The sequence below is a fragment of the Gallus gallus genome, chromosome 23 (assembly GCF_016699485.2).
Source record: "Gallus gallus isolate bGalGal1 chromosome 23, bGalGal1.mat.broiler.GRCg7b, whole genome shotgun sequence".
NCBI lineage: Eukaryota > Metazoa > Chordata > Aves > Galliformes > Phasianidae > Gallus > Gallus gallus.
Genome location: NC_052554.1, coordinates 5955456 through 5978316, shown reverse-complemented (window position 1 = coordinate 5978316; position 22861 = coordinate 5955456). Strand labels below are relative to the sequence as shown.

The following is a 22861-nucleotide window of genomic DNA, read 5'->3' as shown; positions in this document are numbered from 1 at the left end:
CAGGTGATGAAGTTTTTCTTAATTCCACTGGAATTAGTTCTTGAGCTCTGTGCTCATAAATCACTGGCAAGACATGAATGAGGACACTATCATTCAAAAAACATTCTTCACTGTTAAGTAATTTCCAGATTCCTCTAACATTCATAGCCTAAAGAGACATGCAGAACATACATCTGGATTTCTAAAGTTGCTGCTACTTTTTTTTACAGTTATCTTTATTTGGTTTGGACTGGTTAGCAATATGAATGGCAGCATTCACAAAGTTAATTGATATTTGAAAGTGTCAGTACTTTATAGAGCTCCATAAAAAGGATGCACCCTCCCACTTTTCCACTACCATCTTAAAATGTTTTTTGGGGGGAAATTTATTTTTTTTTCACTTCCAGTTTGTACACATGCAGTAAATGACAAGTTGAAATAGAGTACACACAATTATAACTGGAGTACAGCTCTTACACTGGTAAAGGTCCAGATCAGAAAGACTTGAGTTTAAAGACAGCCAACTCCATCACATTTTGAATAACAGGTCTGTAAACATTCAATCAGCTGCCACTACATTTGAATGCACAGAAAAATATTTTAAGTAACATTGGATAATTGGTAAAATTCCCTTTCAAGTTAAAACACTTTTTCAGTTGTTACTAGATTTTTTTGCATAACCTCAGACTCAAATTATTACATCAGTTGTGTTTATATTACAGGATCAGCTGAACTGTGACAGCACTGAAATCAACATATTGACAACTGCTCCAGTTACTGAAATTCACAAATTTTAGTAAATACTGAGACAAAATGTAGTACTGATTCATTTTAGAAACAAACATTTTACCAATACTTCAATGTCATCAAACTGTCCTTTGTGTGTGAGACACCCAACTGGATTATCGGCACAACATTCAGAGCATAAGTATCTTAAACTTAAGCAGTTTTTTCTAAATTTTACTACAAAATTCTAAATAATTCTTTTGCACTGCATTTATTTTAAAAATGATCCCATGACCAAGTAAAATGTACACATTCACTGTATATTAACTCTAAGGCTACAGCCATATATGTCCTCTTGTGTTTAACAAAATAATTTTTTCTTAGATCAGGCCACGTCCTCAGCATGGCCATCTAATGTTTACCACTTGCTCTAAAAATACCTTTATGCAGGAAAGCCCAGCATAAATTTACATATGCTACAAAGTATTACATTTATTTACACGGCTGTCTTTCCCTATGAAAACACTGTATACCTACACAAGATATTGTAACTTAAAATAATTATAGGGTAACCAATTTAAAGTTACCTTAAGTAACCACTCCAGCTTTCTCACAATTACAAAATGATATAAAAAAAAGTTTTAGAACTTATCAGTGCATCAGAATACAAAGAATTTTTGGAAGATCTTTTTGGCAGTCATCTGGCAATACAAAGTATGTCATTAATTGGCAGTCTAACTTGTTGAGGTTCCAATGAAATACTGCTGAAGAGAGTCTGAAATACAGACTTCCTTGATGTGTTCTTCGACCTTTTCAAGAACATGTAGAAATGTTCCTTTAAATTTTAGTCACAAGCTTGAGTGTCAAATCTCACAGATATGAAAAAAAATGAATCCTCTTAGCATTTTCACTAGCAGCTGGGCAGAACTCTGCTAGGAGATTCTGATCAGAAGAGTTTTAACTAGAAAATCTGATTAAGGTTAAAAGGCAGAGTACCTGACGAAAGCTTTCAGTGCATTTTTTTCCCCAGTTAATGCTGCATTAAGTTCAGTAAAAGCTGGTCTTCCAATGCCATTACCAAAAAAGACTCTCAATTTCAATTTTTAGGGACAGTCCCATTTACTCTTACAGTAATTGGTGACAGTTTAGGATTGAATCAAATTAATTTTTGAGAAATTCCCTATGTAACAGCAAAATCAATGAAGCACACAACTTTTGAGGTAAAGCATTGGGAATGTAAACCTACCCCCTTCTCTTCCAACTATACGCAAGAACATCTAGTCCTATTACCTGTGCATCTGCAGTTCTGAATAACTATTCTCAAATTTGGAGCCCTGTAAATTTAAATAACTATAAAAGATTTAAAGTTCCATCTCAAGCCTGGACTTTAAGCAATGTTTTAAGCTGAAATGTCATTATTTCTTTATCAGAAGGTTTAAAAGAAACAGGTACCCAGTGACTTGGTGGCTTAGGAAGAACACTCGGTGAGGGTGGTTCACTAAACTTTGCTCCAGCATAGTTCTGATTAGTCTGAGGTGAGAAAAACAGGTTACGATTTGATAAATTAGGACTCCAATTTTGATTACAGGGGAAATGAACGTTGTTCTTTCCTGCCTTCTGCATGGCCTGCCATGCACCAGACAGTGAGTTGCATCCATGTCCTCTTTCTTTCTTCATATAGGTTTTCTTCATCTGTGAATTCTGGTCCTTATTCTTCTGCCTGTTTTTAAGTTGTTGATGGTTCTTGGTAATATTTCTAGACTGGGGAACTGGAACGTTGAACCTCTCTCCACCACCCATTTTCAACTTAAATGTCACCTGTAAAGAAAGGGAAGAGTTTGGATTTTTCCTTTTTTAAACCCAGGAAAACTGAATTATAGTGCACTGTATCTTCCTAGTGGAAGATACTCCCTCTACAATGGGTTGTCTTAACAATTCTACTGCTAATGGCTGACCTGCTGGTCATCATGTATAGATCCATCCCTTCAGGAACTGTATATAAACCAGTCCTTTATGTACGCAGACCTTTATCAATGCACAGCTTTGTCTACCTATTTATGAAAAAGCTGGTCCTCTGGACAGCCCAACCACTGGACATGCCACTTCTTCCCTCAACAAACTGCCCTACTAGGAAAATGTGAAAGATAAACTGTGCACAAAACACGATGTCAAACAAAAAGTGTCAGTATTTATTCTTTTAGACATTTAAACCAAGCCTATGTTATACTTAGAGATCTGGGTGAAATGTACACTGATAAAGGCACACCCCAGTCTAAAAAAGACTATTTTGACTCCTGATATCCCTAAGGAGTTACACAGTCAATCAAGGCAATGTAGGGGTGAGATCTACTTTCCAGAACAGAATTTTCTGGAAGGAGATGAGGGGCAGCACACAGAGGCAGACCTGAGCACACTTCAGGAATACAAATTAAAAACCTTAGGTGAACTGAAAACACATCCAAGTGTGAAGCAGCTGTTTGTAACAGGATCTCTGGAGGAAATGCAAGATGCTATCACATATTTGGCACCTTCATGCTGACTCTCCTGCAATCATCCTATTCCCTCCACATCTCATTTACCTTTCAGTAGTCTTCTCCGATTCCACACTCTCCAATTCTTGCCCCCTTTCTTGCTTCCAAGCCTGAAAGAGTAGGTGCTGCCTTTCACTAGACTCCTTCCTTTGGCTAGGAACAGAGGTTTTCATGGGCCGATCCGCTGTGTTCAGCCAGGCAGCCGAGCCCAACATCAGATTCTCAGCACTAAACTCCAAGGGGAGAAGTCACAACTGCATGAAAGAGAGTCTGAAATCAGACACAGGGAACAACTGTTTTCCCTTTCAGGTTTAGAACTACAAAGAAACATTACCAGAAGAAGATAAAATTCACAGAATTAGCAGTCACCCGTGTCTCTCTGCGTTGTTAAAGCCGAATATACGCTTCAAACCCGACAGTACTAGTTTTATTTTATTTATATTAACCTTATTGTCATACTTAGCATTTCACAGAGAACAGCATTTTCACTGTGCTGCTGACAGCTTAGTCCAATAAGCATTTTAATTAGGATGAGACGAACAAGACCCTGATCCTTGTTCTCATATGGAAAAAAAGTCTAACTCAACGGGAAGCGCTCCGGGAGGAAAAAGCCGAGGGGGCGAAACCCCCTGAGGGCACGAAGCGCCCAGCAGCGGGCACAGCTCCGACCCATCGCAACTCCCACTGCTGCCTCGGGCCGCTTCCCCACCCTTGTCGGCCCCTCCGTCGCCACGTCATTCCTCGGCAGCTCTTGAACAGTTCGGCGCCCGGCCCGTGGTTCTCCCGAACTCAATTCTCAGGGGCCGCGCTCCCCTCTCCGCCCCCGCCCCGATCCCAACAATGGCGCGGCGTCGCGAGCACAACATGGCGGCACCCGGCCCTTCCGCAGCGCCCCACCCTTACCGACTTCTGTCCGTGCCGTCCGCCTACAGCCACAGACAAACGCGCAGGCCCTTCCGAACCGACCCCGACCCCGCCGCTCACTGCCGGCACTTCCCCGAGCCCCCACGTAGCAAAGCCAACCGCACCACCGCTTCTCCGTCCCCCATACAAAATGGCGGTCACTCCCAGCGTCTTTTAAAACCTCTCCCTGCCTCCCAGATCGCCGTGTTCCAGCCAATATGAGCGCGCTGCATGATCCCTGCAGCCAATGAGAGACAAGTCCCGCCCACCGCCACGATGGGGCGGGGTCCGGTTTGAATCCCCGCAGCGCGGGAGCGGTGCTTCGTGCCTGCCCGGAAGAGGTGCCGCTCCGCGTTCGTACGAACCCGGCTGGGGAGGGGCTGCTCCCTTCTCTCCTGTCGTTCTATTTCCTGGTGCCCTCTGTTATGTCTGACGGCCTTGCGGTGGTTCTCATTTAGAAGACCACAATGCTTGCTGTAACCAAACGCTTCAGCCTCAGAAGTGCCCCAGCCACCTCAGACACGGCCTGTGCTGCACCGCACTGTTCACCTCAGCAAAACCGTCACCTCACGGAGCCCCAGAATCGCTACAGCTGGGGACGGCAGCACCCAGCCCTGCGGCACTGCCCTCAATGAGCTCTCTGGCACTCTGCGTGTTTTCTGCAGTGGAAGAAAGGAACAGAAGCTGTGGGCCCACGAAGCCTCAGGTGCTGCACCTGAAGGCCCAGCACAGGCCTTGGTCCTCACTGAGGATCTGCCTTACTCAGCTCCTCCTCTCCACCCTCTACCACACTTCTACCACCCTAACAACTGAATGAGGCTCTTCCAGCTGTAACATTCTCATCTGTACCACCTGTCCCTCAGGCAGGGCACTGCAGGAGATGATGTTTTGCATAAATGTTCCATTTAATCCTCAGAACTTCATTAGCCCCAAATGGAGATGCTCCTGGCTGCTCACCATCTCGCAGCTCCTGTTGGAACATACAGCAGTAAGTGACAAGAGCACATGAAAGTCCTCAGCCCATTTGAACCAACTGACTTTTCATCCTATCAGCAAGAAAAGCATTTCTACCCTTGCAATGCACACAGAGCAGTTCTCAGAACAGCTCCACTTGGTGCAGGCACTGCCGGTGGGGATGGAGGGTTAGCCCAGCATGGTCTGCTTCTGAGCCACGGTATGCAGAAAAAAATCATACTGTGTTGGTTTTTAGTATTTTTTTTCTCAGCATTTCCTCAGGAGCAGCATCTCCTGGGTGCCTGGGCATGCTGCTACCTTCAGTACCACTAAGTCAGATGGATGCACTGAATTCAGCCACCTCAGGTGACAGAAGCAGACCTTTAAGCACAGCAGAGCAAGGGGTGCCCCAGGAGTGGTTGCTGTGGTTGGTTCTACGTTTGTTCAGTGCCAGCTGACAAAAACAAAGAAACAGGTGGGAAAAAAAAGAAAGAAAAAAAAAAAAAAAAGCAGAAGGTGATCTTTGTGGGAATATAGAACTGATCACTGATCTCAGCAGTTGGCATGGAGTGGGGAGTTTCCAAGCCAGGGCTGCTCACAGCTGTGTTAGCTGCAGATAAGGCAACAAACTCAAGCTGGAGGCCAACAAAAAGCCCTCAGGCTATAGAAGTCATCCTGCCAGGGCGCATCAAAGTACAGGTCGGGCTGTGCTTCTGGATGTGCTGCGGGGAAAACGTTTCTGTCCTGTGAACCGACAGAAGAGCAGACCTCCGGCCGGGCGGGGGCGGCCGAGCGCCGCGCACCGCACCGGGGGCATCTCAGCCGGCCCGCAATGGGGCAAAATCCTTCGGGATTATGGGCAAACTCTCACGTTCCCACTATTGTGAAGCCTGTGGGCTTCCAAGGGCAGCTGTGCTCCGTGTCACCGCCTCCCGTCCCGGCTCTGCAGCACAGACAGCCCCAAATAGTGGGAGCACTGCCCTCACCCTCTGGGCCATGGGTCTGTCCTGTCTGCAGGTCCGATTGTGTCACTTAGGCCATTTCCTTTCCCTGCCATTTACAATGAAAATGCAATCTTACTCTTCTGGCATCAGCAGAGCACGTTGGTGCACAGAGAAGTGGCCTCAGTGGCACAGAGAGAAGGATTTGTGCTGTGGATGGGGCCCCATGGCTCACATAGCAGTTCCCCGTGTGTGACAGCTCTACCTAAATTGTCTGCCTTCTGACTCTTTTCCTTCCCTTCCTCTTCCATTTGCTCATAGAAATCAGGAGAAGATCCTGGAGGTCTCTCGCCTCAAAACTGCATGAGCACAGCAGAACCAGGGGGGACTGGGTACATGTGAGCGTAGCTGTACAAGGTGGCATGCACAGCCAGAAGCAGGATGCAGACACAGAGGGGAAGTGGGGAAGGAAAGAACCGCACGCTGACTGAAAGAATGCAAAAGAGAGCAAGAAAGGAACTGCACTGATGGGTTTGCAGCACAGGAGAATAACACATAATTATGTGTGGAGCCCAGATGAGAGCAGAAGAGATGTGAAAGAAGAGGGAAGCAGCTGCAGCTGCAGGAGCTGCCCTGGGCTGGAGCTGGGAAGGCCCCAGCCAGAGGAAGAAAGAGGCGAGAGGCCGGGTCCCAGCCCCAGGGACGTCCCATAGCACACCGTCCTCTTTCTCAGGGTGAAGCATCCTGCCGTTTACATCGAGCCACAGTGCTGACGTGGGGGAGAAATCTGGTGATATTCAGGACTAACTGCACTGCACTGTGTAATGAAGGGTGGATTTTTGTTTCTTTTCTTTTTTTCTTTTTTGGATGAATGCTTTCTTAACAAGAGAAAAACAAGGTAAGTGTCTCAGTATCAGACTGAAGACTGACTCTTTACAGCTGGTTTTAATAAATATTTACATTAAATATATTGGAGAGAGTTCCAAATGCTTTGCAAACATGAGTGGTGCTGAGCTCTGAGGCCAAGCACTCTGCTGGTTGGTGTTGCGTTTGGCTCCACAGAGGATTTCAGTGGAGCACTGCTCTGCCATGTCGTGTACTTTTTGCTGGCATAGTATTGCAGCTCTGCAGCAATGCACTAGTGTGCTTTGGATGCTGTTACTGCACTCACACGTGGGCAGACAGTGACTGAGGACAAATAAAGCAAATAATCCCCAACGTGGCACTTGTGCCATAGAGTTTTTAACATCAGGAAGATAACTGCTGGGCATTGCTTAATGTGGCCAGAGGGACTAGCCAGGGTGAACAGCTATTTCCAAAATAGTGCCAAAGCTGTGCCAAGAGGTAGACCTGGGGCTGAACAAGGCCCTGTGCCTTCCCTTGCAGACACCAGAGTTGGAAGGAGGACAGGGGGGGAGTTCAGTCCAAACTGCAGAGAGCTATCCTTGTCACTCAGCCTGAGACACAACAAGTGTGGGAAGAGGAGGTCTGGGTTTGCCTGGCTGATGTCTACAAGGCCAGCACAGTGGCTACATTTTGAACCTAAGGGCTTCCCTTAACTATGTCAGGTTAATGGAAGAAGCTGTCCCAGAATAGTCAGTATGGGAGTTATTTTGCCATTATAATCAAAGTTTCTCCTGACGCAGCATTGCACAGGGGACAGCACTTTGCTTACCTTCAGGCACTCGCTTGCTGTTCAAGTGGTTTCTGGTCTCCTGAATATAGAGTCATAGAATCATAGAATCATTAAGGTTGGAAAAGACCTCCAAGATCATCGAGTCCAACCATCCACCTATCACTAGTATTTCCCCACTAGACTATCTCCCATAGTACAACATCTAAACATTATTTGAACACTGCATTGTAGTGTTCTTTGGACACTACATAAATGCAGGTATGGAGAATTTAAGACAGTCCTGGGAAAGCTGTCTGCAATCAATAGATGTCAAGGTAGAGTTTGCTTAAGAGATATCTTGGTTTGGGTGGCAGGGTTTTGCTGAGGGAGTTTTGTATACCCAGGGAGGCAGTGTTCCTAGTAAGCCCTGAGATGTGTCAAAACCCACCCCACCTGGTTGCACAGTGCACCCCTCTGGGGAGACAAGGGCTGTCAGATTTAATAATGGCATTGAGTAATCACTGCTGCATTTGTAATGTTCTGCAAAGAGCTGCAGGAAACATGAGATGCTGAGGTTGGAGTGCAATAGCTGTGGTCCTGTGTAGTTGCTCCATGCCAGAACCTGACGTAAGAGGAGAGCAACTTTGCTGCAATGCTATGCCACATTTCAGCCCAAAGTCCAGGACTACTCTGGTCCAATATGCCAAGAAATGCAAATAAGGATCAAAATGCTCTGGGTGTAACAAGCAACCGAAAACCCTGCAGCTGCCAATGTTTGTTCCCCAGTGGGCAGGTGGGAGCAAAATGTGGGGTCAGGGTCTTCTCAGAGGGTTCTGCACAACATAACAGGCTGATGGGTGTTTTACAGCTGCTACAAAGCACAGGAACAGCAGCAGCAGTCAGAGGAGTGCGTACTCAGTGGGGAAGGAAGTAAGGGAGACAAGTACAAACATCTCTTGCTGCTAATATGTGGTAGATGTGGTTTTCTAGAGTGTTGGTCACTGCTGTCTGTTGTAGCCTCCAAAGACAGCTGCTGTCCTGATGAATGAGAACAAGCTCTTCAGTGTGATGAAGATGAAGGGATTTGAATGCATTAAACTGCAGAAGTGTAGAAAAAAACAGGACTTGGCTGCCACAGCATGCACTGAGCAGCTCTGCACCTGCAGCAGGCATTTCCCCTTCACGCTGCATTTCCCTGAGAGTAGGTTGCAACAGGATCATCTCTTGTGTAAAAGAAGGGATACCACCAAGGGAACTGAATTTACTACTTGTAGTGTCCCTGTAGGGCTATCCCTCACCTTCCCCTCAATCTTTTTCAGAGCAGTTGGAACGTAGGAAGACAAAACTCTCCCTGCAAGCTCCTGGCTCCAGTTAAGTATAATGATTAATTGTAAGATGTATGAAAATGCCTCCACATGCAATGTGAGCTCCAAGAGCATGGAATGCTTCATGGTGCTCAGCACACAAGCACAGAAGATCAGCACTGCCACACTTTGTGGCCTCTTTGGGACACTGGGCATTTTTGAGAACTGTCTGGTGCTTTACCTGATCTTCTCCTCCCCTGGTACAAGGAGAAAGCCTTCTTACATCTTCATCAGCAGCCTGGCCTTGGCAGACCTCTTGGCCAGCATCATCTTTGTAAGAAGTTTTGTTAACTTCCATGTCTTTAATGAAACCGATTCTTCTAAAGAATTGTTCCTGCTGAAGCTGGGAGGGGTGAACACATCTTTCATGGCCTCCCTGAGCAGCTTGCTGCTAATGGCCCTGGACCGCTACATCTCCATCAGCTACCCCTCCAAATACAAGCTGCTTGTGACGAGGAAGAGAGCATGGACAGCACTAGGGGTGCTCTGGGTGACATGTGTGGCCACTGCCTTCCTGCCTCTGATGGGCTGGAACTGCTGTACACTCAACTCAGCCTGTTCCGAGCTGTTCCCTTTTGTGGACAACAATTATCTGTCCACTTGGATCTGTCTTGTCATGGTCCTGCTGGGGTGTATAGTCTGTGCTTACGCACGTATGCTGTGGAGGGCTCACCAGCATGTGGCATACATGGGGAAACACCAGGTGCATGTGGGAAAGCAGAACACCAGGATGAGGATGGACGTCATGCTGGCCAAGACTCTCGTCATGGTGCTGACTGTCCTTGTGCTGTGCTGGTTGCCAGCCCTCATTCTCATGATTTACAGCATCTTTGTAAATCTGAACAATCACCTGCGCAAGGTGTTTGCCTTCTGCAGCACGCTCTGCCTGCTCAATTCCATGGTGAACCCCATTATTTATGCCCTGAGAAGCAAGGAGCTGTATTCCTCCCTGAGGATGCGCCTTTCCCAATGCAGGAGGCAGTTGAGGACCTCAAATGACAGCCCAGAAGCAGAGAGTGTTCACAGGTCCTCCATGATAGAGACCGTCTGTGAGGACACACATGTCCTGTAGGGATGCAGCGCTGGGAAGTCTCGGTCAGCTGGTGGAATGAGTCTGGATCATTTCTCTTTTGGATTGCTTTTATTTTCTGTCCTCGTGGAAGTTCTGGGAGGTGACAGATCAGGTTGTGGAGTCAGCTCCTACTGATGTTTTCTTAGATACCGGGACACAAAATGCCCAGATCTGTACAGACTACCATTCCCAGGGCTGCCAAGACCCAGTGCCATGTCACGTTGTGCCACACACAAGGCAGAGGGTGATGCCATACCTCAGAACAGCAAATCCTGTCTGCCCGCCAGTAGCTACCTGACACTTTTCCTTGCACTCAGTTATATCTGTGTCAAAATGTCAAAAAGTGTTGTCCCAGCCCTTTGCTTGGTACGGGCAGAGTTATACAAGCACTGTCAGCAAAGCTCTAGCAGCACATCACTGTGTATAACAGTACACCTATTTAAGCCCGCCTTGCAGACTCACAGAAACTTAATCTCTGCCACACATTGTTGGATGTTATACAATTAAACATTAAAGAAATGTTTCAGCCTTTTCTTCCACTAACCTCTGACATGCGGAGTCCTTCAGGACAGAGGTTTAATAGCAGCAAGGGACAGTAATCCCAAGCATGGAGGAGGCAATAGATTCTTTTGCAAATCACACAGAAGCAGCAGCTTTGGCTGCAAAACCTTCAGCCCCTTCACCAGGGCCACGGGGCTGCCTCAGGGCCAGGTCTGCCTGCGCTGTCTGGGCACGGGTGCGAGGCCCTTGGATTCTGCCCTGGCTCACCTGGAACGTGCAGGTGATGCAACCCAGGAGTGAGGGATCTCAGGGGAGCCAACCCCTCTGGCTTCCCTTTCTCCTCACAGTGCAGACAGCAGTCACGGACGTGCTGTGGGGCAGAGGCGGATGGGGAGGGGGAGGGCATCCTCCGGCCTCGCTGCTGGGCACGCCACGGCCTTGAACTGACAGGCTCCGGGTTAAGATGGAGGGAGCCTTTGCCTCGCTAGCAAAGGCAGCGCCTGCGCCTTTGCCTCGGTAGCCATGGAGGCCACCGTGTGACGTCAGGTGGCAGCATGGCGGCGGGCGGGGTGCTGTGGCTGGCGGCCGCGCTGGGGCCGGGGCTCGCCGCGCCGCGCTACAGCCCAGACTGGGCCAGCCTGGACGCACGGCCGCTGCCCGCTTGGTTCGACCAGGCGAAGGTGGGGGTGTTCGTGCACTGGGGCGTGTTCTCCGTCCCCGCCTGGGGCTCCGAGTGGTTCTGGTGGCACTGGCAGGGGGAGCACCGCGCCGACTACGAGCGCTTCATGCAGCAGCGGTTCCCGCCCGCCGCCTCCTACGCGGACTTCGCGCCCCATTTCACCGCCTACGACTTCCAGCCCCATGAGTGGGCCCGGCTCTTCCAGCGGGCCGGTGCCAGGTCAGTGCGCAGCACCAGCCGTGTGGCGCCGGTGGCTGTGGTACCTGAGGGGATGGGGCCACGTCTGGGGATCCATGAGGAGTGAGGCCATTTTGGGGATCCTTAAGGGACCTGGGGCCCCGACAGGTCATGCCTAGAGTGCCAAGGGGACGGCTGCTCTTACTGCTTCCCAAGCCTCAGTTGGTCATGTTTTACATTAAAACCCATCTAAAAACCTTACTATTCATGTCATCTCTTTTACATTCTAAGGACAATGAAAAGGGCTTCTAACGAGGACCCTCACGGCATAGTTTCTCAGTCCCTTGCTTTCGTAGCTTTGGATTTGTCAGTGAGGACTGGGATAACGCAGTTCCTTTGTCACCCTGACCCACAACATTTTCCCTCAGGTATGTGGTGCTGACCACGAAGCACCACGAGGGCTTCACCAACTGGGGGTCGCCTGTGTCCTGGAACTGGAATTCTTTGGACACGGGGCCCCACCGCGACCTTGTGGGAGAGCTGGGACAGGCGCTCAGAGAGAAGTATTGCTACACTTCGCTGCTTTGTCATCTCCATGCACTGAATTCTCTTGGCTGCTCTTGGCAAACAGTAGAAAATGATGATTTTGATATGGAAACAGTGCTTGCAAAGTCATGAAACTGTGAAATAATTATGCCAGTAATCTACTCTGAACTGATTCTCAATCTCTGCTGCTGGCCTAACTCTTTCATTTGTGTTTTCTATCCTTCAGCAACATACGCTACGGACTGTATCATTCTCTGTTGGAGTGGTTTAACCCTCTCTATCTGTCTGACAAAGAAAGCGGCTTCAAGACCCAGAACTTTGTTTTAAAGAAGACAATGCCAGAACTCTATGATCTTGTCTTAAAGTAAGAGCTGCGACCAGTCAGGATGCAACAGCAGTTCTTGGCTTCCATACTGTTGAGAAAGATGCAAAGTAGATGCAGAGAACAGAGGTGACAAATGCTAATTTTTGCCAAAGGAAATCTGTTTACTTAGCAGTAACGATTTGAGGTAATTAAAAAAAGGGTTCACATTTGTCTTGTCAGTAATCTAACTTGTACAATAAGGTAGGGGCAAATCTTGCATGCAAGATAAATGCCCTTTAATACTGCCTTTTCTGAGAGCAGCTCTGAAAGTGAAGCAAGCCTTTTAGTAAAGTAAAAGAGCAATTTCACTGTGAATCTAAATCCCTCCTTTCATTCCCCAATTGACCAAGTTACCAGGCTTGGACACATGCTGCTCACAGTAGCCGTTGTAGCAGGTAAAGGATGTACCTCATAACTGCCTCTGAGATACAGTTTTCTGTATTTGGAAGAACTGCATCCTGTACTTCCAGCCATGATAATCACTCTGCTGCTACAAGAAAGTCACTTGCAGCTTTTTTGAAGTGGGAAGTGGTAGCATGAACCTCCTGGTAATGTCAGGTGATGGGAAGTGAAAGTGGACTTCAGAGACAAGAAACTGTGAAGTGCTTCTTTTGGGGTAGGAGCAGCTAAGCCATTCTTAAGTAATGTTAATCTCTCTGCTAGGTATAAACCAGATTTGATTTGGTCAGATGGAGACTGGGAAGCTCCAGACTCGTACTGGAATTCTACCTCCTTCCTTGCCTGGCTGTATAACAACAGTCCTGTCAAGGTAAAACTTTCAACTGTCCCTCATGGCCTGCAGCATTGTATAGATGTGGAAGATCTGGCAGCAGTGAGATATGAATGCAGTCAAATGAGTAACCTTGGCAAGTGCCAAACTTGTTTTATTATTTCACCAGAATTAAAAAGTCCACACTGTGCTTTTAAGAGAAGCCTCTGGGATTCAAATCCCAGGGGATAAGTACTTGGCCCTCTAACTTAGATGCCTCAGGTAACTTAGGATGGATGGATGGAAGCTGAAAAAGTCCCAGACAAAACCTTGTTTCTGAGCTACGTTTCTTCTCCCAGGATACTGTTGTTGTGAACGATCGTTGGTGTAATAATTGCTCCTGCCATCATGGAGGCTTTTACAACTGTGCTGACAAATACAAGCCAGGGACCCTGCTTGCTCACAAATGGGAGATGTGCTCCTCCATTGACAAGATCTCCTGGGGCTATCGAAGCAATATGCACATTGATGAGTTAATGGATGTAGCCAGTATCATCGAGGTAAGAATTCAGAATTCAAATTAACTGGTGTGGGAGTTAACCAAGAATTAGAGGTTTCTTTCATTCTGCTACTCGGAGAAAGAGCTGGCATGGGCTTCATACAGGCAGGTGGAGCTGAAGGAGCATTTCACGAGGACAAAGCACTCCTCGAGTTTCTTTGTTGTCAGAAGTGAAGAAAATGCAGTTGTTACCTTGATTTGTTTGCCACAGGAGCTAGTGCAAACTGTGAGCTTTGGAGGCAACTACCTTCTCAATGTGGGACCTACAAAAGAGGGAGTGATTGTTCCCATCTTCCAAGAAAGGCTTCTGGCCCTCGGGAGGTGGCTGGACACTAACGGGGAGGCAATTTATGAGTCAAAGCCATGGAGAGTACAGATGGAGAACAGCACAGACACTGTCTGGTAAGGATTCCGTTGCTCAGTACCATCCTGCAGCTGGAACCCAGCTGGGCTGGGACTTCCAAAGCTGATGCTGCTTCTTAAATTTGGCACTTTCTGAAGGGTTGCCATTAGGCACAGGTGGCTTTTAGGTAATATCCTACAGCTCGAGTGCTCACTTACTGCCACGTCATCTAAGGAATATCTTGTGGAAAGAATGGAATAAAATTCAAATCTTCAGCCGTCTTGTGTGATTTAAAAACCAGTAGTTCTTTGAAAAAAACAATCCATACCATTGCTGTCAGAACTGTTTAAGTAGTGGGATGGCTAGTTTCTTTCAATGCATATAATCTGAAAATGCAGTGGAATTTGCTTTTAGTTATGTATTTAGTTATATAACAGTCCTGCTCACTGTTACCTGACTGTTGTACTCGCTGAGAAAAGCACAGTGAGTGAATCAAGAGCCAGAAATGCTACAGAACAGAGCTGTTAGTTTTGAGTGTACCCAAATGTGTTCAGTCTAGAAATGCAGAGCAATGACAAGAGCAGCACCTGGCAGCTCATCTGATGCATTGACCACAGTCTGAGGCAAGGAGTGATGACATTTGCTTTTAGGCAGCATGCGTGGACTTTGTTTCTTTGGGTTTTATCAGCCAGTGCTTACTGATGGGTCCAAAGTGAGAGATTTTGGAATGAGGGAAAAGTAGGTGACCCCTGTGGAGTGACAGGGGGCAAGCTGGTGTTCTCATGCTGCCAGGGCCATGATTGGTTCTCTATTGTGGGCTCTTCACTTCAATGAACTCTTCCTGCCTTAGGTATACTTCCAAAGGAGCAGTTGTCTATGCCATCTTTCTGACCTGGCCTCAGAACAGTGTGTTGCAGCTGTCTGTGCCCACTCCATCCCCAGCCACGCAAGTAAGGAACTTGAAGAAAAAAGACCTAATGCACTTTTAGAACCCACCTTGGGCACATGTGGGCTGAGAAGGCCCAGCTCAACTTGTACTGGAGAGAACATGAAGTTGTTATCCCTTACTGATTGGTATGGGGTGCTTTCACCCACACCCTTGCAGTATCCTCTGTTATTCTTCAGGTTTGATCTCACTGTTCAACGTGGAATATGGATAGGGTGAGTTTGTCTCCCATAGAATAGGTAGGAACATTTCTCCCCACAACTGTTTTGACCCTATTGACACAGAGAGGCAAAGTAAATAACAAGCCTCACACACAGAAGGGATCAATTCAGATGAGGTACACTGACTTGCTAATTGCAGATGTAATTGTGACGCAAATGCTGCTGTGCCCTTTGCTCTAAACAAACACAGGTAAAGCCTTCTAAGTTGCTTTTTTTTTTTTTTTTTAGGCCACCCATAACCCAGCACACTACAGTCAAACGTTTGGCCCAAAAATATCCCTTATGTTGCCATTTGTGTATTCTGAATGGCAGGTGGAAAAGTACAGGGCTGCCTCGAATGTGGGAAGTTGTGCAGACTGAAACGTGGTTTGGGTGTCCTGCAGTGTTCAAAGTGCCCACCTGAGCTGCAACTGAGTGTCCCCGTGCCCTTTTTGCAGGTGACGATGTTGGGTTTTGCGGGGACTCTGCAGTGGCAGCAGCCTCCCGGTGAAGGACTGCTGGTGACTTTGCCTGACGCGCCTCCGTCTCCTGTGCGCTCACAGCCGGGTTGGGCTGTTCGGCTGGAGGGCGTGAAGTGACAGCCACGGGCTGAAAGCGGCCGCCCCCCACCCGTCTTTTCGATTGAGCCTCAGATGAGTTGTTCATTCACTGTTAAATAAATTGTTTTTCATGACAGGATTTATCTTCTAACCATTCTGTAAGGCATCATCAGGCCTTGCTGCCAGCCCGGCGGCGTTCTGCCAGGGAAAAGGGGTCTTGGTCTAAATCTGAGCCCCCGCCCCGCTGCTGGAGGTGGGGGGGGGAGGCTGCGTGAGGGTCTGGAGGCGAGGCCTGGCACGGGGCTGCGCATCGCGTCCCGGCACGGCGTCAGCCCGGGCGTTGCTCCGCGTCTCGGTGGGGGCGGACGCGCTCGGAGATCTGCGGCGGCGTTTCCCCATTCGCAGGCTGCGGAACGGCCCGCGCTGACGGCCCTGGCACGGGAGGCCCGCCGGTGACGCGGCGCGGGGTGGCCCTGGGCAAACACGAGCTGTTTGCTCAGCGGCGCCGAGCACGGCGTGCGGCTATAAGAGGCGGCGCTCGGCGAGGCTCGTCCCGAACGCATCCTGAGCGCGTCGCGAGGCACTCTCAGCGCACAATGCCGCGGTTCGCAGCCGTACCGCTGTCACGTGATACCACCCGCCGCCAGGTACTCCCACACTCTGGCGCCGCTCTCACGTGACTGCAGAGCTCCGCCCTCTCTGAATCACGTGGTAGCTGTCACGTGAGGAGGTTCGGGCAGCCATGGCGGCGGTGCGGAGGTTGCTGCCGCGCTGGGCTGTGTCCTTGCGGCCGGTGAGCGGCGCCGGGTCGCGGGTGGACGGTTTGTTCCGGTTCTGTTCGATCCCTCATGCTGTCCCTCTCTCTGCCCCCAGGTCAGCACCGCGGCCTTCCCGCAGAGAGTGAAGGTGGTGGAGGTGGGGCCGCGCGACGGGCTGCAGAACGAGAAGGTACCGCCGGGGTGGGTGCAGAGGGCGTTCTGTGCAACGGGCGGGCACCGCTGTGTTTCCTTGGTTTGCGCAGCGGCTCAGGTCTCAGCCCCGCTTTCCTCCCCTTTCCTCAGAGCGTGGTGCCGACGCCAGTGAAGATCCGCCTGATCGACATGTTGTCGGAGACGGGGCTGCCGGTTATCGAGGCCACCAGTTTTGTGTCCCCACGATGGGTGCCGCAGGTCAGCGTTGATATGGGGTGGCAGCAGTGCGCTGTCAGGAGCACCTGGTTGATGTCAGACCCGGTGACAGGGCCCAGGTCCCTCTTGTAGTGCCTCATGCAGGCACCTGCAGTGCCCAAAGGCTTCCCTCCATGCCTGAGGGGCACACTCAGCTCAGGGATGTAGTTCAGGTGCATGGTGGGCTATGGTGGGCTGGAGACCTGCAGTGCATCAGAGGGACCGTTTCCCCCTGTTTCCTGAGTATTGTCACTCCCCTTCATAGAAAGTGAATTAAAAAAAAAATGCTATAAATTGTGATGTAGGTGAGTAAATGTGTTGTTACCATTAGAAATTTTTCCCTGTCTCCCTTGCAGATGGCCGACCATGCTGAAGTCATGCAAGGAATCAATAAGTTGCCTGGTGTGAGTTACCCAGTGCTGACCCCCAACTTGAAGGGATTCCAGGCAGCGGTAAGGGGTCACAGAGCCTCAGGACTGCCCAGGAGGGAATATTTCAGCCATGGTTAAGGGTGGGAAACATATCTGCAGCTTTGATAGGCAGCAGCTTCACATCATAGCTCCTCTACAAAAGGATTGTTCTGCTGGGGAAACCTGTTGCTTATGATAGAGAGTAACTCAATATATTTTACTAAAAATCATTTTTTAAAATTCAGATTTCTTTTAATTTTAATTAGGTCGTTCAGGGAAAAACTGTAGGGAAAAAATAAAATGACAGAACTGCAGTCTTGATCATGCTTGTCATTTCCCTTGCAAGAGAAGTCATCTAACTTGGTTAATGCTTTCCGTTGGCAGGTAGCAGCAGGGGCCAAAGAAGTGTCCATCTTTGGAGCAGCATCTGAGCTCTTCACAAAGAAGAACATTAACTGCTCCATAGAGGAGAGTCTGGAGAGATTCAGTGAAGTGATGAACGCCGCGAGAGCAGCCAGCATCCCCGTCCGTGGGTAAGGAGCACCCGCTGTGAGCTCGGTGCTCAGCAGCCCAGGGGCAGTGTAACTGCTCCAGGTTACCTCTTTGGAGTCTGGCCCATGCAGCACTGGAGAAGGGAATTGCTTTTAAACTTCACTTTTTGGCAAGGAGTGCCTCTGTCTGGATGAGTGCAAACAAATGTGAGCTTTGTGCATTGGGAGTGTTAATTTGGAAATGACAGCATTCTGATATAGTTTCAGGTGTTGGCTTGGTGTACTCTGGACAGCTCCTGACAATTTCCACTCTTCCCCTTGTTTGTTCATTCTATCTTCAGCTTTACCAAATCTGAAATAATACTGGCTTTGTGGCAGACTACACATTGAAATGCTTAGATCTAAAACTCTCCTGATCTGGCATGCTTGTCTTACATAATTTTTTATTTTTATGAAAGAAGTAATTGTAGAGTAACTAATTACCTTAGTTTTGTCCACTGGAATGCATGCTGGCTTTTAAAATAGAAAATGAATTCTTCTGTTGTATAGTGAATTAAAAATGCTGCACAAGCTCTGAACAACTTGGCTTGTATAGTCTCACTTCAGTTCTCTTGTTAAAGATTTGCTTTTTTAACAATAGGTATGTTTCATGCGTCCTTGGATGTCCCTATGAAGGGAACATTTCTGCAGCTAAAGTTGCAGAGGTGAGTTCTTAAAGATAACCAGAAGTTCTGGGATGTTTTTGGCTCCTTTTTGACCCTGGTGTCTGGAGAATGTGTTTGAACCATTAAACCAAAGATTGGGAGAGGAGACAGGGAGGTTGCAGCTGTCTAGGCTGCCTAGTTGATATGGATGAGGATGTCAGGCAGGTGGATGTTTCCAGAAAAGAATCTCCTGGCATGCTCTGGTTCCTCTGTACTGCTGTATCCAGCTCCGGGGAGGGCCATGACAAAGCTGTCTTCTCAGTGTATTGGCTTTTGGGCAGGTCTCAAAGAAGATGTACTCAATGGGATGCTATGAGATCTCCCTTGGTGACACCATTGGCATCGGGACCCCGGGGAGCATGAAGGAGATGCTGGCGGCAGTCATGAAGGAGGTGCCAGTGGGGGCTCTTGCTGTTCACTGCCATGATACCTATGGGCAAGCCCTTGCCAACATCTTGGTGGCACTTCAGGTAGGATTCTTGCTTTGCAGCAGAGCACACTTGCTTCAGTTTCTTCTATGTTTGTTTGTGAACCATAGGGAGCCTTTTATTTAAAGGGAATTTACTGAGAATGGTGTTTTTGCAGATGGGCGTGAGTGTGGTTGATGCTTCTGTCGCTGGCCTTGGAGGCTGTCCCTATGCCCAGGGAGCATCAGGAAATGTCGCTACAGAGGACCTGGTGTACATGCTGAATGGCCTGGGCATCCACACGGTAAGCATGAGTGGCTTGAGTGCTGGCTCCAGGCTGCAGTGGAGCTTCAGGACTTAGCCCAGAGAGCCCTAAGTGTAGGAGAGGGTACTGTGGGCCTTGTGCAGCTCCTGCAGCTCCCCTGCCCCACTGCTCTGTGCCTTGCCATGCTCCTGGGGCAGTGTTGTGGCAGTGGCACTGACCCTGTTCCCTCTATGTCCTGGAAGGGTGTGGACCTGCAGAAGCTCATGGACACCGGCACCTTTATTTGCAATGCTCTGAACAGAAGAACCAATTCCAAAGTGTCCCAGGCCGCATGCAGGCTGTGATGTACTGAAGGAGGTTTGCTCGTGAGTCAAGGACAGTGTGTAGCTATCGTGCCAGCCCTGCTCCCTTCATGGTGCTGCCTTTGGGGCTCCTCCCAGGCCCGGAGAGGAAGTGTGTAATCTGATGGAATCTCTGAAGAAATGAAAAATGGGAGTACTTTCCTGAGATGTGGGAGAAGGGCAGGGAGAGGAGGTGGCTGCTGCGCAGCTGTGGGTGGTGGTGGGCACAGCACCGGTGCTGCCATTGTGATTTGGGTACCAGGAGGAGCCATTGGCCTTCTCCGTAGTGCTCAGCACTATGAGAACCTTCAGTATCTGTTGTAAGATACTTCTAAGTACTCGGAGTAATAGACACATTGTTTGATCTAAACTAATAAAGGTGTCGTTTAATGACTCGAGACCACGGCCGTGCTAGTCTCGTTCCGCTCGCGGTGCCGTGCGGCCTCCCGCCGCCAGGGGGCGATGCGCACCCCGGCGCCGCCTTGCCGCTCGCCCCGCCAATGGCCGCAGCCGTTCAGGCGGAAGCTCCCGCCCCCGACGCCCCGTTTCCGGCCTGGCTGACACGTCCGCAGGTGTTTCGGCGCGCGTGGCAGCGGGGGCGGGAGGCCCCGCCCGGCCCGGCCTTAAAGGCGGGGCGGATTTGGCCGGAAGGTGAGCGGCAGGACCGAGGCCCGAGGGCGGTTCCGTCCCCCGTGGCTCGGTGGTGGTGATCTATCCGGAGAGCGTCGGGCTCGGCTCCCGCTTCTCCCGCAGCCATGGCGGAGCGTATCCTGGTGACCGGCGGCGCGGGGTATATCGGCAGTCACTGCGTGCTGCAGTTGGCCGAGGCGGGCTACGAGCCCGTGGTCATCGACAACCTCCGCAACGCCGCCAGAGGTACGCACGACCCTGCCGGCTTCGGCCCTTCTAATGCGGAGCCTTCGGACCCACCACCCCTTCCCCTCAGGGCCCGGCGCGCTCCCCGAGAGCCTGCAGCGCGTGCAGCGCATCGCGCAGACGCCCATCGCCTTTCAGGAGCTCGACATCACGGACGGGGCCGCGCTGCGGAAGCTCTTCAGCACGGTGCGGCCACTGCCTCCTCTCCCCCCCCGGGCATTGAATACCCCTGGGCGAGGACCGAGCTGCTATAGCCCTAACGCGTCTCTTCTCCCTCAGCACCGCTTCTCGGCTGTGATGCACTTCGCGGGGCTGAAGGCAGTGGGTGAATCTGTGCGGCGGCCATTGGAGTACTACAATGTGAACCTCACTGGCACCATTCGGCTACTGGAGGTCAGTGGAAACGGGAGTGGGGCTGCAGCACAGTGCAGTGCTGTGGGGCATGATGTGGTGCTGTGTGGTGGGCTCTGCAGTGCTTCTCTCTACTCCTAGGCCATGGAAGCATACAGTGTAAGGAACATCGTGTTCAGCAGCTCGGCCACTGTCTATGGTGACCCACAGTACCTTCCCCTGGATGAGAAGCACCCAGTCGGGGGCTGCACCAACCCCTATGGCAAATCTAAGTACTTCATCGAGGAGATGATCCAGGACCTCTGCAAAGCAGAGAAGGTAAGGGGCTGCCGGGGGTGCAGGGCTGAGAGCAGTGGTGCTATGCCACAGTGTGCTGGGGTTGGGATCAGGGCTGCCAGGTCTCTGCCTCTCCCCAGGGCTGGAATGCCATTCTCCTGCGCTATTTTAATCCCATCGGTGCCCATGAGTCTGGAATGATCGGAGAAGACCCTCAGGGCATACCCAACAACCTCATGCCCTACGTGGCACAGGTACTGCCCAGCGGGAGCTGCAGGTTCACAGTGTTGTGTGTGGCAGAGGCTGAGCAGATTATGTCTGTTCTTCTGAACAGGTGGCAGTGGGGCGCCAGGAATTTCTGAGTGTGTTTGGGAATGACTATGAGACAGCAGATGGAACAGGTGCTTTACTGTGGATAGATGGTTTGGAGCTGTCATATGGCTCAGGAGGGCTTCGTGCTCATCCTCTGTCCCCACAGGTATTAGGGATTACATCCATGTTGTGGATTTGGCCAAGGGACACATCGCTGCTTTGAAGAAGCTCAAAGAGAACTGTGGCTGCAAGGTACGAGTGGGGCTTTGGTGAACAAAGGGTGCCTGGCCCTCCTGCCTTTGCAGCAGGAGCTGATGTACGTCCCTTGTCTTCTTCCCAGATCTACAACCTGGGCACCGGCACAGGCTACTCTGTCCTGCAGATGGTCCAGGCCATGGAGAAAGCCTCAGGGAGGGAGGTAGGTGCTGAGTCATTGACTCCTGTAGTGCTCTCTGCCTGCTTGGGCAGCCCCCATGACAGTGTTGGTGCCCTCTGCAGAGCTTTGGCAGCTCCCTGCCCCACAGTTATGCTCTCCCTGCAGATCAAGTACAAGATCACAGGCCGGCGGGAGGGAGATGTGGCTGCCTGCTATGCTAACCCAGAACTTGCTGAGCGTGAGCTGGGCTGGAAAGCTGCATTTGGTCTGGACAAGATGTGTAAGAACATCTCCTCCTCCTCCTCCTCCTCCTCATTGCACCATGCCCACCTCCCAACCCTCCTCACTGCCTCTTTCCCTGTTCAGGTGAGGACCTGTGGCGCTGGCAGCTGCAGAATCCCACAGGATACAGCAAGAACTGAGCCCAGGCCCAAGGGCTCGTTCTATGGTACTGGGTTCAGGGGCCTGCCCCCCCCCTTGCCTCCGTGCTTCCTCATCCTCACCCCACCAGGTTTTCTGCATCTCACAGAACTGAGCCAAGGCCCAGCCTCACTACCCAGGGCACTAAATCCACTCACAGAAAGGTCTGGGACCTGGAACAGGAGGGTGCTTGGTGGGGATGCATACTGCAGGAGAGGCTGTATCCAGTGCTCAGACATGGTCTTGGGTGCCTAAACTATGGAGGAAAGTGCTCATTCCTTACAGCCGCAGCCCTGGGCACCAAAAGGGGGAGGCCTGGGCAAGGAGCTGCCTTCCCCATGCCTCCTGCATGGTCCTAGGCCTTCCTCTCTTCCCCCACAAGACTACAGTCTTGAGGCCCACCAAGGACCAGCCCCTGCTGGCTGCCAGGGGCTCCTCTCCCTCCCCCTCCTCTCAGGTGGCTTTGGGGACCAATTCTTGCCTGCTACGTGCTGCTGCGGTGCTGGAGGAGCCCCTGCCTGCAGCTGTGAGGGATCTGGTGTCTGGTTCTGCTTCTACAGTGCCTGTGCAGCTGCTTCTGTAATCACATTCCTAAAGGTTGCTCAGGAGCAGGCTCTGCTTGGCTGTACACACTGATCCTATTTATTACTGACAGCAATACTGGCTCCCTTAGGAAATGATGACTCAGCTAGCCCAGTTTGCTGTCAGGTAGATTAATAACTTACACTACTAAATTATGAATAGAGCTTTTGATTTGTTTCTAAATAAATTTTCTTACTTTCTAAGTAGCAGCTCTG

At 50.1% G+C, this 22861-nt stretch overlaps 5 protein-coding genes across 17 annotated transcripts; 4 read left to right on the top strand and 1 right to left on the bottom strand.

Annotated features, from left to right (window-relative positions):
* Positions 1-174: 174 nt before the first annotated feature.
* On the bottom strand, positions 175-4287 carry PNRC2 (proline rich nuclear receptor coactivator 2). Of its 3 annotated transcripts, none has more exons than NM_001397363.1 (3): positions 4140-4287; positions 3285-3506; positions 175-2523 (listed from the first exon to the last, which is right to left on the bottom strand). In NM_001397363.1, exon 3 carries the CDS (start codon positions 2503-2505, stop codon positions 2080-2082), a length of 426 nt encoding a protein of 141 aa, NP_001384292.1. In that variant the 5' UTR covers positions 2506-2523; positions 3285-3506; positions 4140-4287; the 3' UTR covers positions 175-2079. The 3 variants fall into 3 exon arrangements, with proteins under 3 accessions (NP_001384292.1, NP_001006315.2, XP_046759518.1); NM_001006315.2 differs by having other exon boundaries at positions 3285-3490; XM_046903562.1 differs by lacking the exon at positions 4140-4287 and adding an exon at positions 3946-4112 and having other exon boundaries at positions 348-2523; positions 3285-3490.
* A 157-nt stretch (positions 4288-4444) lies between these two features.
* CNR2 (cannabinoid receptor 2) lies at positions 4445-11104 on the top strand. Of its 2 annotated transcripts, XM_046903629.1 has the most exons (3): positions 4445-5313; positions 6356-6932; positions 8969-11104. In XM_046903629.1, exon 3 carries the CDS (start codon positions 9030-9032, stop codon positions 10083-10085), a length of 1056 nt encoding a protein of 351 aa, XP_046759585.1. In that variant the 5' UTR covers positions 4445-5313; positions 6356-6932; positions 8969-9029; the 3' UTR covers positions 10086-11104. The 2 variants fall into 2 exon arrangements, with proteins under 2 accessions (XP_046759585.1, XP_024998919.2); XM_025143151.3 differs by having other exon boundaries at positions 4445-6932.
* A 26-nt stretch (positions 11105-11130) lies between these two features.
* On the top strand, positions 11131-15808 carry FUCA1 (alpha-L-fucosidase 1). 2 transcript variants are annotated; one of them, XM_046903621.1, is made up of 9 exons: positions 11131-11484; positions 11871-12005; positions 12215-12352; positions 13016-13121; positions 13421-13621; positions 13832-14022; positions 14814-14913; positions 15089-15124; positions 15568-15696. In XM_046903621.1, the coding sequence occupies exons 1-8, from the start codon at positions 11141-11143 to the stop codon at positions 15092-15094; spliced, it is 1221 nt and encodes a 406-aa protein (XP_046759577.1). In that variant the 5' UTR covers positions 11131-11140; the 3' UTR covers positions 15095-15124; positions 15568-15696. The 2 variants fall into 2 exon arrangements, with proteins under 2 accessions (XP_046759577.1, XP_417835.2); XM_417835.8 differs by lacking the exon at positions 15089-15124 and having other exon boundaries at positions 15568-15808.
* Positions 15809-16221: 413 nt separating this feature from the next.
* Positions 16222-19851, top strand: HMGCL (3-hydroxy-3-methylglutaryl-CoA lyase). Of its 6 annotated transcripts, none has more exons than NM_001198715.2 (9): positions 16222-16316; positions 16543-16617; positions 16731-16838; positions 17192-17287; positions 17630-17778; positions 18377-18440; positions 18722-18910; positions 19026-19151; positions 19355-19851. In NM_001198715.2, exons 1-9 carry the CDS (start codon positions 16266-16268, stop codon positions 19454-19456), a joined length of 960 nt encoding a protein of 319 aa, NP_001185644.1. In that variant the 5' UTR covers positions 16222-16265; the 3' UTR covers positions 19457-19851. The 6 variants fall into 6 exon arrangements, with proteins under 6 accessions (NP_001185644.1, NP_001185643.1, XP_024998732.1 ...); NM_001198714.2 differs by having other exon boundaries at positions 16222-16462; XM_025142964.3 differs by lacking the exon at positions 16222-16316 and adding an exon at positions 16371-16462 and having other exon boundaries at positions 16543-16628.
* GALE (UDP-galactose-4-epimerase) lies at positions 19775-22849 on the top strand. Of its 4 annotated transcripts, none has more exons than XM_046903619.1 (10): positions 19775-20104; positions 20400-20515; positions 20609-20722; positions 20822-20998; positions 21097-21210; positions 21291-21357; positions 21435-21520; positions 21609-21686; positions 21810-21924; positions 22011-22849. In XM_046903619.1, the coding sequence occupies exons 1-10, from the start codon at positions 19843-19845 to the stop codon at positions 22064-22066; spliced, it is 1185 nt and encodes a 394-aa protein (XP_046759575.1). In that variant the 5' UTR covers positions 19775-19842; the 3' UTR covers positions 22067-22849. The 4 variants fall into 4 exon arrangements, with proteins under 4 accessions (XP_046759575.1, XP_417833.3, XP_040507787.1 ...); XM_417833.8 differs by having other exon boundaries at positions 20085-20329; XM_040651853.2 differs by having other exon boundaries at positions 20085-20329; positions 21793-21924.
* Positions 22850-22861: the final 12 nt, after the last annotated feature.